This window comes from Pan paniscus, chromosome 20 (genome assembly GCF_029289425.2).
Source record: "Pan paniscus chromosome 20, NHGRI_mPanPan1-v2.0_pri, whole genome shotgun sequence".
In the NCBI taxonomy this organism is placed as follows: Eukaryota; Metazoa; Chordata; class Mammalia; order Primates; family Hominidae; genus Pan; species Pan paniscus.
In genome coordinates, this window is record NC_073269.2 from 54,200,152 (window position 1) to 54,213,153 (window position 13,002).

The 13,002-nt window shown below is 48.7% G+C and overlaps 1 protein-coding gene across 41 annotated transcripts in view; it reads right to left on the reverse strand.

Moving 5' to 3' along the window:
- The window catches only part of PLA2G4C (phospholipase A2 group IVC), a 62,575-nt gene extending 50,417 nt beyond the window's left edge, over window positions 1–12,158 (reverse strand). For 5 of the 41 annotated variants that reach the window (XM_034944134.3, XM_034944132.3, XM_034944128.3 and 2 more), the window contains exons 1-5: window positions 11,648–12,096; window positions 7,654–7,693; window positions 6,524–6,635; window positions 5,782–5,918; window positions 855–1,044 (exon numbers count right to left, since the gene is read on the reverse strand). In XM_034944134.3, the coding sequence (XP_034800025.1) occupies window positions 855–1,044; window positions 5,782–5,918; window positions 6,524–6,635; window positions 7,654–7,661 (447 nt within the window). In that variant the 5' untranslated portion in view covers window positions 7,662–7,693; window positions 11,648–12,096. Of the gene's footprint in view, window positions 1–854; window positions 1,045–5,781; window positions 5,919–6,523; window positions 6,636–7,653; window positions 7,799–9,933; window positions 10,072–11,647 lie in introns of all 41 variants that reach the window. The other 36 variants (XM_063600458.1, XM_063600455.1, XM_063600456.1 and 33 more) reach the window with 29 other exon arrangements.
- Window positions 12,159–13,002: the final 844 nt, after the last annotated feature.

The window sequence follows — 13,002 nt, forward strand, 5'->3', positions numbered from 1 at the left end:
TGCTTGAGCCCAGGAGGTCAAGGCTGCAGTGAGCTGTGATTGCAACACTGCACTCCAGCCTGGGCGACAGAGTGAAACCCTGTCTCAAGAATAAACAAAACAAACAAAAAACAACAAAAACCCGAAGTGTTAGGATAGGCTGGATGCAGTGGCTCATACACGTAATCCCAGCACTTCAGGAGGCTGAGATAGGAGGATCACTTGAACCCAGTAGTTGGAGGATTGCTTGAGCTCAGGAGTTTGAGACCAGCCTGGGCAATATAGCAAGATCCCTGTCTCTACAAAAAAAAAATAATTAAAAATTAGCCAGACACGATGGTGCATGCCTGTTGCCCCAGCTTACTCAAAAGGCTGAGGCAAGAGGATTGCTTGAGCCCAGGAGGTCGAAGCTGCAGTGAGCCATGATCTTGCCACTGCACTCCAGCCTGGGTGACAGAGCAAGACCTTGTCTCAAAAATAAAATGAAATAAAATAAAATAGTGAATTCAAGACATCAAATGGCCAAGCAGAGATGGAGAGGAAAGTTGTCTTGGGTCTGACACTTTCCCTATTTCTGCCTTATTCCATCATAAGTCCTCATTGTTCTTCTTGCCCTGGATGTCTGTGTATCTTTCTAGTAAATCATATCACTTTATTTGTTGCATAAACGAATCAGAGTCAATTTCTGTCACTTGCAACCACAGTAATCCTGATATACTTTAGTTTTGAGGCATCAACCGAAGTGCCCAGATTTTGATGACTTGAAAATCCTGAAGGACTTAAAAGGTGGTGCTGGTCAGCATCTTTGGTAACCCCACACCCTGAGACCCCTTGCTCCTACCCCCACCCCAGGTCCCCAGCTGGGAATGACTTACTTCTCTGGTTTGCTTAGAGATAACCATGTAGGCCCAGAAGTCGGTCAGAGAGTAATTCTCAGACCTCGCTGCTTGGATGGTTTTCTGTAGGCTCTTAGCCAAGTCCCACTCCTGTCGGGTAAATCGATGTTTCAGGTCAGCCTCGAGAGCTTCCATGTCACCGTCGTTGGTGTAGAGAGAAGATATTGCCCTGGAGGACAGAGGAAGAGAGTGAGTTGGGCATTTTAAGTGTGGACGATGAAGACTGGGGAAAGATGTGTGCAAGGAGGTCCTTCACAGGAACACCTGCCTCATGGAGAGGGCGACACACAGAGGAAACGGAAAATTTCCATTAAATAAATACAACTGCAGAACGATCAAGTTCGAAGGAGGACTCAAAATCATCTGGGACAATCCTTCCATTTCACAGGCAGGAAAATGAGAGCACGATGGGAGAAAGGCCTCATCAGAGTCAAATGTTTTTTGCAGCCAGCACTTATTAAAAGGTTTATATGTGACAGCGACAAACTGTCTTTAGTCTTTTATACCTATTAACTCACATAATCCTAGAAAATCAATGAACGGGGCCAGGTGTGGTGGTTCATGCATGTAATCCCAGCACTTTGGGAGGACGAGGCGGGAGGATTGCCTGAGGTCAGGAGTTCGAGACCAGCCTGGCCAACATGGTGAAACCCCGTCTCCACTAAAAATACAGAAAAATTAGCCAGGCGTGGTGGCATGCGTGGTGGTGGGTACCTCTAGTGCCGGATACTCAGGAAACCCTGTCTCTACTAAAAACACAAAAATTAGCCAGGCATGGTGGCACACGCCTGTGGTCCCAGCTGCTCGGGAGGCTGAAGCAGAGGAATCGCTTGAACCTGGGAGGCGGAGGTTGCAGTGAGCTGAGATTGTGCCACTGCACTCCAGCCTGGGCGACAGAGCGTGACTCCATCTAAAAAAAAAAAAAAAAAAAAAAAAGCTGGGCGTGGTGGCTCACGCCTGTGATCCTAGAACTTTGGGAGGCCAAGGTGTGCGGATCACTAGGTCAGGAGATCGAGACTGTCCTGGCTAACATGGTGAAACCCCGTCTCTACTAAAAATACAAAAAATTAGCTGGGTGTGGTTGCAGTCCCAGCTACTATAGTCCCAGCTACTCCAGAGGCTGAGGCAGGAGAATGGCGTGAACCCAGGAGGCTGAGCTTGCAGTGAGCCGAGATCGCGCCACTGCACTCCAGCCTGGGCAACAGAGCAAGACTCTATCTCAAAAAGAAAAAAAAAAAAAGAAAAAAAAGACTTTATATTCATTTGTTCACTCAATAAATATATATTATATATATTAATTTATAAAGAAAAGAGGTTTATTTAGCTCACAGTTCTGCAGGCTGTACAAGAAGCATGGTGCAAAAAGCTTCTACTCATGGCAGAAGGCAAGGGAGCTGGTGTGTCACATAGAGTCTATATATATATATATATATATATTTTTTTTTTTTTTGAGACAGGTCTTGCTCTGTTGCCCAGACTAGAGTGCAGTGGCATGATCTTGGCTCACTGCAGTCTCAAACCCCCAGGCTCAAATGATCCTCCCACCTCAGCCTCCCAAGTAGCTGGGACCACTACCCACCAGGTGCATCACCATGCCCTGCTCATTTTTAAATTTATTTTCTGTAGAGATGGAGTCTCACTATGTTGCCCACGCTGGTCTCAAACTTGTGGCCTGAAGCAATCCTCCCACCTCAGCTTCCCAAAATGCTGGGATTATAGGTGTGAGCCACCGTGCCCGGGCTCAATAAAAATTTTTGATGTTCTTAATGCTGCTTATCGGGTGCTATCTACCCTCACACCATCCAATGTATTAAACATACATCATAGCTCTTGAGCCCCTGAAGTGTGGCTAGCATGATTTAAAATTTTTATTTCATTTTAATTAGCTTAAATTTAAACACTGGTACTCCATTCAGTTATTGGGAAACTCTGAAGTATGTTTGGAACAAGCTGGGTATGAAAAGTTCTTTCCTTTAATATCTTTTTTTTTTTTTTTTTTTTTTTGAGACGGAGTTTCACTCTTGTCACCCAGGCTGAAGTACAGTGGTTTGAGCTCGGCTCACTGCAACCTCTGCCTCCCGGATTCAAGTGATTCTCCTTCCTCAGACTCCCAAGTAGCTGGGATTACAGGTGCGTGCCACCACACCCAGCTAATTTTTGTATTTTTAGTAGAGACAGGGTTTCACCATGTTGGCCAGGCTGGTCTCAAACTCCTGACCTCAGGTGATCCACCTGCCTCGGCCTCTCGAAGTGCTGGGATTACAGGTGTGAGCCACTGCCCCGGGCCTCCTTTAACATCTAAGGAGACTTCTGCATCCAACTTGGAATGCGCTCAGTATAAAACGCCCAGCAGCTTTCAAAGACCTAGTCTGACAAAAGGAACGTCAAATATCTCATTAACAATTTTTTTCTTAATGATGTGTCAAAATGCTAATGTTTTGGATATATTGGGTTAAAGAAAATGGATCATTTCACTGTTTCTTTTTACCTTCTAGAAGAGGCTACTAGAAAATTTAAAATGGGCCGGACATGGTGGCTTACACCTGTAATTCCAGCACTTTGGGAGGCCAGGGCAGGCAGATCACCTGAGGTCAGAAGTTTGAGACCAGCCTGGCCAACACGGGGAAACTCCGTCTCTACTAAAAATACAAAAATTAGCTGGGTGTGGTGGCAAGTGCCTGTAATCCCAGCTACTTGGGAGGCTGAGGCAGGAGAATCACTTGAACCCAGGAGGTAGAGGTTGCAATGAGCCAAGATCGCGCCACTGCACTCCAGCCTGGGCGACAGACAAGAGCAAGACTGTGTCTCCAGAAGAAAAAAAGAAAAGAAAAGAAAAGAAAGAAAGAAAATTTTAAATGATAGAATAGATGTGGCTCATGTTACATAGTTCTACTTGATAGCTCAGGTTGGGACGATTTGCATGTGTTTCATCATTTAATTCTCAAACAGCCCTGTGAGATCAGCACAGTTTGTTGCTGTCACATGTAAACCTTTAATAAATGCTGGCTGCAAAAAACATTTGACTCTGATGAGGCCTTTCTCCCATCGTGCTCTCATTTTCCTGCCTGTGAAATGGAAGGACTGTCCCAGATGATTTTGAGTGCTCCTTTGAACTTGATCGTTCGGCAGTTATATTTATTTCATGTAAATTTTCCATTTCCTCTGTGTGTCACCCTCTCCACGAGGCAGGCGTTCCTGTGAAGGACCTCCTCACACACATCCTTTCCCAGTCTTCATCGTCCACACTTACAATGCTCAACAGCGGAGGAAACCAAGGCACAAAGAAGTATGTCTGGGCTCATAACAGCCCACAAAGGACAGCTCCAGGAACTAACCCAAAGCTGTTGAAATATAAGGCTTTCGTTGTTGTTGTTTGTAGAGATGGGGTCTTGCTATGTTGCCCAGGCTGGTCTTGAACTCCTGGGCTCAAGAGATCCTCCCACCTCGACCTCCCAAAGTACTGGGATTACAGGTGTGAGTCCCTGTGTCCAGCCAGGCCTGCCTTTTTAACCACAGCAGTCTCGGAAAGATTGCAGAAGAAATCATGGAGTTCCTATCTCAATAGCGCCCCCTGGAGTTCTGCAATGTGCAGTACGGCTAAACCCCTACACCATGTCACTCAACATGTTAGATGAGCCTTGGAGGAATAGAGGGGTCCGGTGTGACTCTGCAGGACCTTTCCCCCTGCCAAGCTCTGCAGCTCTGCTCTTCATGCTGTCGTCTCCATGAACCTCATCCTCCACATCCAGCTCAGAACCCAGCTCCAGATCAAACTTTGAGCACAGAAAGGAAAACAAATCAGGCCAGCCAGGCTCAACATTCATGCCTCTGCCCTGCCTATCTCACTCGAGCCTCCGCTGCTCTGCCTAGCCTTACCACCTGCTCTGAAAATGTGCCAAGATCGATTAGTCATGTCTTCCCTGGGCTTGGCAACAAACATGCAGACATGAGTGTTTCATACCTGCCATCTGGGGCCTCCTGAATGAGACAGTCCTACACAGATTAATGCAATACTTTATCATAGAGGCTGATAAGTTAAAAGGGCTGTATTCTATCCACCTGCAGTGTGAAAAGTGCACCTGAACATGTAAATCCTCCTTTAATGTCAGAAGGTAGTATTATTATGCTTTGTCCATGGCTTTGTGTAGCAAAGAAAGATACTTGGTGTTTTCCCCTGCTTCCTGGTGCAGAGTTCCTAAAACCCTTGGAATTTTCTTTTTTAGAAAAAAAAATTTTTTTTTTGAGACAAGGTCTCTCTGTCACCCAGGCTGGTGTGCAGTGGTGTGATTGTAGCTCAATGCAGCCTCAGCCTCCCAGGCTAAAGCAATCCTCCTGCCTCAACTTCCTGAGTAGCTGGGACCATAGGCATGCACCACCACGCCTGGCTAATTTTTTCACTTTTTGTAGAGATGGGGTCTTGCTATGTTGCCCAGCCTGGGTCTCAAACTCCTAGACTCAAGCGATCTTCCTGCCTCAGCCTCCCAAAGTGCTGGGATTACAGGCGTGAGCCACCACACCTGGCCCATCCTTTGTAATACACCAGCAATTGTAAGTAAAGTGTGTTCCTGAGTTCTGTGAGCTATTCCAGTAAATTATTGAACATGAGGCGGAAGCTGTGGGAAACCCCAAACTATTGCCAGTCGGTCAGAAGCACCAGCGGCTAGGTAATTGCAACTCGTGTCTGAAGTGGGAGCAGTTTTTTGGGACTGAGCCCCTTTCACCTGTGGAATCTAATGTGAACTCCAGGTAGCCAGCGTCAGAATTGCTCAGAATTGTAGGACACCCAGCTAGTACCAGAGAGCTCGAGAAGCAGCGTTGGAAAAAACCACACACATTTGGTGTCAGGAGGAAAAAAATAATCCCATTTATGTGTCAGAAAGCAATCTGAAACATGAGTGATGCTTACCAAGTGGATCCAGAGACCCCTGCGAGGTACGTGACAGCATCCAACAGGCCCTGTTCTTTCATCTCACTCAGGACCCCAAGGCAGGCAATGTGAGCCCGCAGTCCTCCGCCTGAGCCCAGCACAGCAACAACTGGGGCCTAGGCATTGGGGAGAAAATCGATCAGAGGTTTAGAGCCTGAGGATGGAGGTGGGAACAAGAAGAAGGGTACCTGGGGCCGGGCACCGTGGCTCACGCCTGTAATCCCAGCACATTGGGAGGCCGAGGCAGGTGGATCACTTGAGGTCAGGAGTTCAAGACCAACCTGGTCAATGTGGTAAAACCCCATCTCTACTAAAAATACAAAAATTAGCTGGGCGTGGTGGCACACACCTGTAATCCCAGCTGCTCAGCAGGCTGATGCAGGGGAATAGCTTGAACCTGGGAGGTGGAGGTTGCAGTGAGCCAAGATCATGCCACTGCATTCCAGCCTGGGTGACAGAGCGAGACGTTGTCTCAAAAAAAAAAAAAAAAAAAAGAAAAGAAAAGAAAAAGAAAGGAGGAGGAGGAGAAGGAGAAGGAGACCTAGGATCTCCCTTAGGCAGGGGCAATGCCTGTCCCATAGAAGTTCATATCCTTCTATTTCTGTCCCATAGAAGTTCATATCCTTCGGTCCAGCTCTCCCTGGCTGAGATGGGCCCTGGACACTGGGCACAGAGGGGGCGATTCTGGGATCTCTGGGGCCACCCTCCTCCCCTCACTTACCTCATCAGCCTCAATCCTTAGCTTCTTCAGAGCTTTCAGCACATGAAGTCTTCGTCTCTCCACGGCCGCCTTTTCTTCTTTCTGGAGCCCAGGAATTACGGAAACTTCAGAGCTTCCCAGGAGAAAACACAAAGAAGTCCAGAAAATTCACAGGGAAAAGGGATAAAACACAGAATTTGACCTAGAACTGGTCTGTCCAAGCAGGTAGCCACCAGCCCACGGGTACATGGTTTCCTTTTGGGGTGAGGAAAATATTCTGAAACTAGATAGAGGTGATGGTTGTACAACACTGTGAATGCATTGAATGCCAGTCAATTATTCACTTTTCAAAATGGTTAATTGTGGGGCCAGACGCGGTGGCTCACACCTGTAATCCCAGCACTTTGGGAGGGCGAGGTGGGTGGATCACTTGAGCCCAGGAGGTCAAGACCAGCCTGGCCAACATGGTGACATACCTACCTACCTCCCTCCCTCCCTCCCCTTCCCTCCCCTCCCTCCCTCCCTCCCTCCCTTCCTTCCTTCCTTCCTTCTATCCTTCCTTCCTTCCTTCCCTCCCTCTTTCCCTCCCTCCCTCCCTCCTTTCTTTCTTTCTTTCTTTCTCCCTCTCTCTCTCTCTCTTTTTTGAGACAGAGTCTCGCTCTGTTGCCCAGGCTGGAGTACAGTGGTGCAATCTCAGTTCACTGCAACCTCCACCTCCCCGGTTCAACGATAAGACAGGGTCTTGCTCTGTTGCCCACCACCAGTGCGGTGGTGCAATCATGGCTTACTGCAGCCTTGAACACCGGGACTCAAGTGATCCTCATGTCTCAGCCTCCTAAGTAGCTTGGACTACAGGTGTGTACCACTATGCTTGGCTAATTTTAAAAAATATTTTCTTTTATTGTAGAGATAGGGTTTCACCATGTTGCCCAGGCTAGTCTCGAACTCTGGGGCTCAAGAGATCTTCTTGCCTCGGCCACCAAAAGTGCTGGGGTTACAGGCATGGGCCACCATGCCCGACCTTCAGCTCTTTCCATCTATCTCCACCAAGCGAGAGGAACTGTCACAGCCCTCACCTCTTGACACTCACTATGCATTCCATTACACAAATGCTCTGCTTCCCCATAGTGGTCAGCTCTAAGAGGACTTACCTTCCCATGGTGCACTGCCGTCAGAAAATTCTCAGTCCTCCTGCCAAAGAAATGGCTCTTCTTAGTCCTGTGCCCACTGTTGGGCTCAGCAAAGACAGTGGGGGAGGGCTGGGACTGTCACGGGCTCATGGGTTCTCCTTGTCCACTGCCCAGACAAAACCAATGCGAACAGCAGGTGTTGCAGCAAAGAGAGAGAGTTTAATAATCTCAGGGGCGGCCAAGCGAGGAGAATGGGAGAAATATTTCAAGCGTGTCTCTCTGAAAATTTGGAGGCTAGGGTTTTTCCTCTCTCTTTCTCTTTCTCTGCCTCTGTCTCTGTCTCTGTCTGTCTCTCTCTCTCTCTTTAGATGAAGTTTCCCTCTTGTTGACCAGGCTGGAGTGCATTGGCATGATCTCGGCTCACTGCATCCTCCGCCTCCCGGGTTCAAGCGATTCTCCTGCCTCAGCCTCCTGAGTATCTGGGATTACAGGCATGCACCACCATGCCCGGCTAATTTTTGTATTTTTAGTAGAGATGGGGTTTCTCCATGTTGGCCAGGCTGGTCTTGAACTCCCGACCTCAGGTGATCCGCCCGCCTTGGCCTCCCAAAGTGCTGGGATTACAGGCACGAGCCACCGCGTCCGGCCTGAGACTAGGGTTTTTTAAGGAAACTTTGGTGGGCAAGGGGCTGAGGGAACTGAAACAATTGATCGGCTATGGATGAAATCACAGGTATGTCCAAAACTATCTTTGTATAGCTGAGTCAGTTCCTGGGAGTGGGTCTCAGGACCAGGTGGTAGCTCTTGGTCTGCCAAAATGCTCACTCTGAAAACTATCTCAAAGACAAGTCCTTTTTTTTTTAAAACAAAAACAAAAACAAAACGAAACATTATTGCCAGGAGCAGTGGCTCATGCCTGTAATCCCAGCACTTTGGGAGGCCGAGGCAGGCAGATCACTTGAGGTCAAGAGTGACCAGAAGACAAGTGTGAGCCCTCTGTCATGCCCGAATAGGGCCACTAGAGGGCCCCTTGGTCTTGGGGTAACGCCAGCGTCTGGGAAGACGCCCACTGCCTAGCGGACCTTGGTCTAGCGGTTGCGTCAGTGCCTAGAGACCAGGAAAGGGAGTCTCCCTTTCCCCGGGGGAGTTAGAGAAGACTCTGCTCCACCGCCTCTTGTGGAGGGCCTGAGTGATGTCAGGCCCGCCCGCAGTTATCCAGAGGCCTAACCGTCTCCCTGTGATGCTGTGCTTCAGCGGTCACACTCCTGTTTCACTTTCCTGTTCCACTCTGTACACCTGGCTGCACCCTCTAGATAGCAGTAGCAGAATGAGTGAAAGTACTAAAATATTAAAGTCTTTGATCTTTCTGAAAAGAACATAAAAGAAATAATGACATAAGCTGTCCTCTCTCTCTACGCCTTGGCTACCTAACAGAGAAGGGCCCCCTGTCCAGTGGACACGTGACTCACGTGACCTTATCAATCATTGGAGATGACTCACACTCCTTACTCTGCCCCTTATTATCCAATAAATAACAGCACAGCCAGGCATTTGGGGCCACTATCGGTCTCTGCGTCTTGGTGGTAGTGGTCCCCCAGGCCCAGCTGTCTTTTCTTCTATCTCTTTGTCTTGTGTCTTTATTTCTACGATCTCTCGTCTCCGCGCATGGGGAGAAAGACCCACAGACCCTGCAGGGCTGGTCCCTACAGTGGCGCAATCATAGCTCACTGCAGCCTCCAACTCTTGGGCTCAAGCAATCCTCCTGCCTTGGCCTCCTGAGTAGCTGGGACTAGAGGCATGCACCACCACGTCTGGCAAAGTTTTAATTTTTTTGTAGAGATTGAGGTCTCACTATGTTGCCCAGGCTGGTCTCATTCTCCTGGGCTCATGCAATCCTCCTGCCTCAGCCTCCCAAGAAGTGGGGATTACAGGTGTTAGCTACCACACCCCACTAAAAAGCTGAGTTCTGTGTTTCACGACAGTGATATTATTTATAGAAGTAGCTGGGGAAGTTATAAGTCATGCAACCCCTGGTTACGTGACTCTGGAGCACATATAGAAAAGGAAGCTAAGGGATGGCAGGTCATTCTTCAACCCACGACTGTTCTTTAGCAAAGTTCCAGCACCTTCATGATTCTAACCTTGTCTTATGAATGTGGCTTCAGGCCAGGCACAGTGGCTCATGACTGTAATCCCAGCACCTTAAGAGGCCGAGGTGGGAGGATCACTTGAGGTCAGGAGTTGGAGACCAGCCTGGCCAACATGGTGAAACCTTATCTCTACTAAAAGTACAAAAGTTACCTGGGCATGGTGGCGGGCGCCTGTAATCCCAGCTACTCAGGAGGCTGAGGGAGGAGAATCACTTGAACTCAGGAGGTGGAGGTGCCGTGAGCAGAGATCATGCCATTGCACTCCAGTCTGGGCAACAAGAGTGAAACTCTGTCTCAAAAATAAATAAATAAATAAAAAGTAAATGAATGTGGCTTCAATCTCTCAACAAGGACTGGGGGTCAGTTTTCTTTGTCTCAAAGTTTAACTATGAATTAAATTCCTCTCATGGTAATTTTGGCCTCTGCACTAGAATAAGAAAAAAAAAATCTAGCCTGTGAGGTTAGAAACAAGATGGTCAGTCATGTTAGCTTTCTCTCGTTACTTACATTTCTGCGAAGGCAGTTTCAAGACCCCCCTTATGAAATTAATCAGCTTCCCCCCACCACCTCCAAATTCATATGTTGGACTTGTAACCCCCAGAACCTCAGAATGTGACTGTATTTGGACATAGGATTCTTTTTCGTTGTTTGCTTTTTGAGACAGGGTCTTGCTTTGTCACCCAGGCTGGAGTGCAGTGGTGTGATCGTGGCTCACTGCAGCCTCAGCCTCCTGGGCTCAAGCGAGCCTCTCACCTCAGCCTCCCGAGTAGCTGGAAGTGCAGGTACATGCTACCATCTCCAGCTAAATTTTTTATGTTTTGTAGAGATCAGGTCTTGTTATGTCACCCAGGCTGGTCTTGAACTCCTAGGCTCAAGAGAGCTTTCCACCTTGGCTTCCCAAAACGCTGGGATTATAGGCATGAGTCATCGCACTCGGCCAGACATAGGCTCTTAAAGAGGTGACTAAGTTAAAGTGGGGTCCTGAGGGTGGCCTGGAATTTGGTTTGATTGGTTTATTTTATTTTATTTTATTTTGAGACGGAGTCTCGCTTTGTGCCCTAGGCTGGAGTGCAGTGGCGCAATCTCGGCTCACTGCAAGCTCCACCTCCCGGGCTCACGCCATTCTCCTGCCTCAGCCTCCGGAGTAGCTGGGACTACAGGCGCCCGCCACCACGCCCAGCTAATTTTTTGTATTTTTAGTTGAGACGGGGTTTCACTGTGTTAGCCAGGATGATCTCGATCTCCTGACCTCAGGATCCGCCCGCCTCGTCTTCCCAAAGTGCTGGGATTACAGGCGTGAGCCACCGCGCCCAGCCTGATTGGTTTTATAAGGAGAGATTAGGGCCTCTGCAAGAGGCTTCAGGAGAAACCAACCCTGCCAACACCTTGATCTTGGACTTCTAGCTTCCAGAAGTGTTAGAAAATAAATTCCTGGCCGGGCGCGGTGGCTCACGCCTGTAATCCCAGCACTTTGGAAGGCCGAGTGGGGTGGATCACGAGTTCAGGAGTTTGAGACCAGCCTGGCCAACATGGTGAAACCCCATCTCTACTAAAAATACAAAAATTAGCCGGGTGTGGTGGTGTGCGCCTGTAATCCCAGCTACTCGGGAGGTTGAGGCAGGAGAATCGCTTGAACCCGGGAGGCGGAGCTTGCAGTGAGCCGAGATCGCGTCACTGCACTCCAGCCTAGGCGACAGAGCGAGATGCTGTCTCAAAAAAAATAAATAAAATAAAATAAAATAAAATAAAATAAAATAAAATAAAAAAGAAAAAGAAATCCTGTTATTTAATTGCACCCAATCCCTGGTACTTGGTTATGGCCGCCCCAGCGGGATGAAACAGCCCTCCCTGCCCCCACGGCTTGCCTGAGCCTGGGTCTGGGGCGTGTGCGCATGCGCAGTGGAGCTTGTGCTCCGGAATCCGGTGCAGAGGCTTGGGCTCCCTGCGCTTAGCGGTGTAGTCGCTGGACAGCTCCTTCAGCCGGAATCTCCGCGGGTGAAGACTGCGGGGATCCTCGGTGCCAAAGCTTCTGTGGTCCTCCTGCTTTCCTTTTCCCCCTGTGGGAGGAGGTCGCGGGCTGGAGGTGTTTCCTCCTGGTCCTGAGCAGGGCCAACCTGGAGGTAAAATGGCCCCTGCGCTTTTATACAGCCCTCCTCGGCTTGTGGGCCCTGCTTGGTTGCTCCAGCTTTTTCAGCTGTTCCAGAGCTCACCCGGAGCTATTTTCATCCGTGGGATCACGTGGAGGGCTGGGACTTTCCAGGCTTCCTTAGTGATGTCACCCTTCTGTCATTAGGCACCCGAGACCAGTATTCAAAAAAAGAATGTTGTCGTTATATAACTATATTGGAGATAAGTATTCCTCAAAACAGATTAGCTAATCTTCCTATGCAACTGGCTGTCTAATAACCATCATATATAATATCATACTCAAATACCCAGAAAAAGAAATATTGAGGCCAGGCGTGGTGGCTCACGCCTGTAATCCTAGCACTTTGGGAGGCTGAGGCAGGCGGATCACGTGAAGTCAGGACTTCGAGACCAGCCTGGCCAACATGGTGAAACACCTTCTCTACTAAAAATACAAAAATTAGCTCGGCATGGTGGCGTGTGCCTGTAATCCCAGCTACTACTCGGGAGGCTGAGGCAGGTGCTTCATCCTGGGAGATGGAGGTTGCAGTGAGCCAGATCCTTAGGGCCAACTCTGGTTCATTTAATGTCCATTTTTAGAAAGCCTGTGAGCTCCATTCACAGTGAAGGTTTGAAGCCCAGAAGTGGCCTCCCAACAGGGTACCACATTTCCCAGCACCTTTGCAGCTAGGTGTGGTCATGTGAGCGAGTTATGTGGTCATGTGACCGAGTTCCAGTCAGTGCAATGGGGCATCTGTGGGGAGCACCGCTTCCAAGAGTGGCTCCTAGAAACCTCCCATACTACCCTCCTGCCTACTCTTCCTGAAGCCCAGCACTAAGCGTCATCCCAACTCGATGGGTTTTGAATTCTTTTTTTTTTTTTTTTTTTTGAGATGGAGTCTTACGCTTTGTCACCCAGGCTGGTGTGCAGTGGTGCAATCTCGGCTCACTGCAACCTCCGTCTCCTGGGTTCAAGCGATTCTCCTACCTCAGCCTCCCGAGTAGCTGGGAACATAGGCATCTGCCACCATGCCCGGCTAATTATTTTTGTATTTTTAGTAGAGACAGGGTTTCACCATGTTGGCCAGGCTGG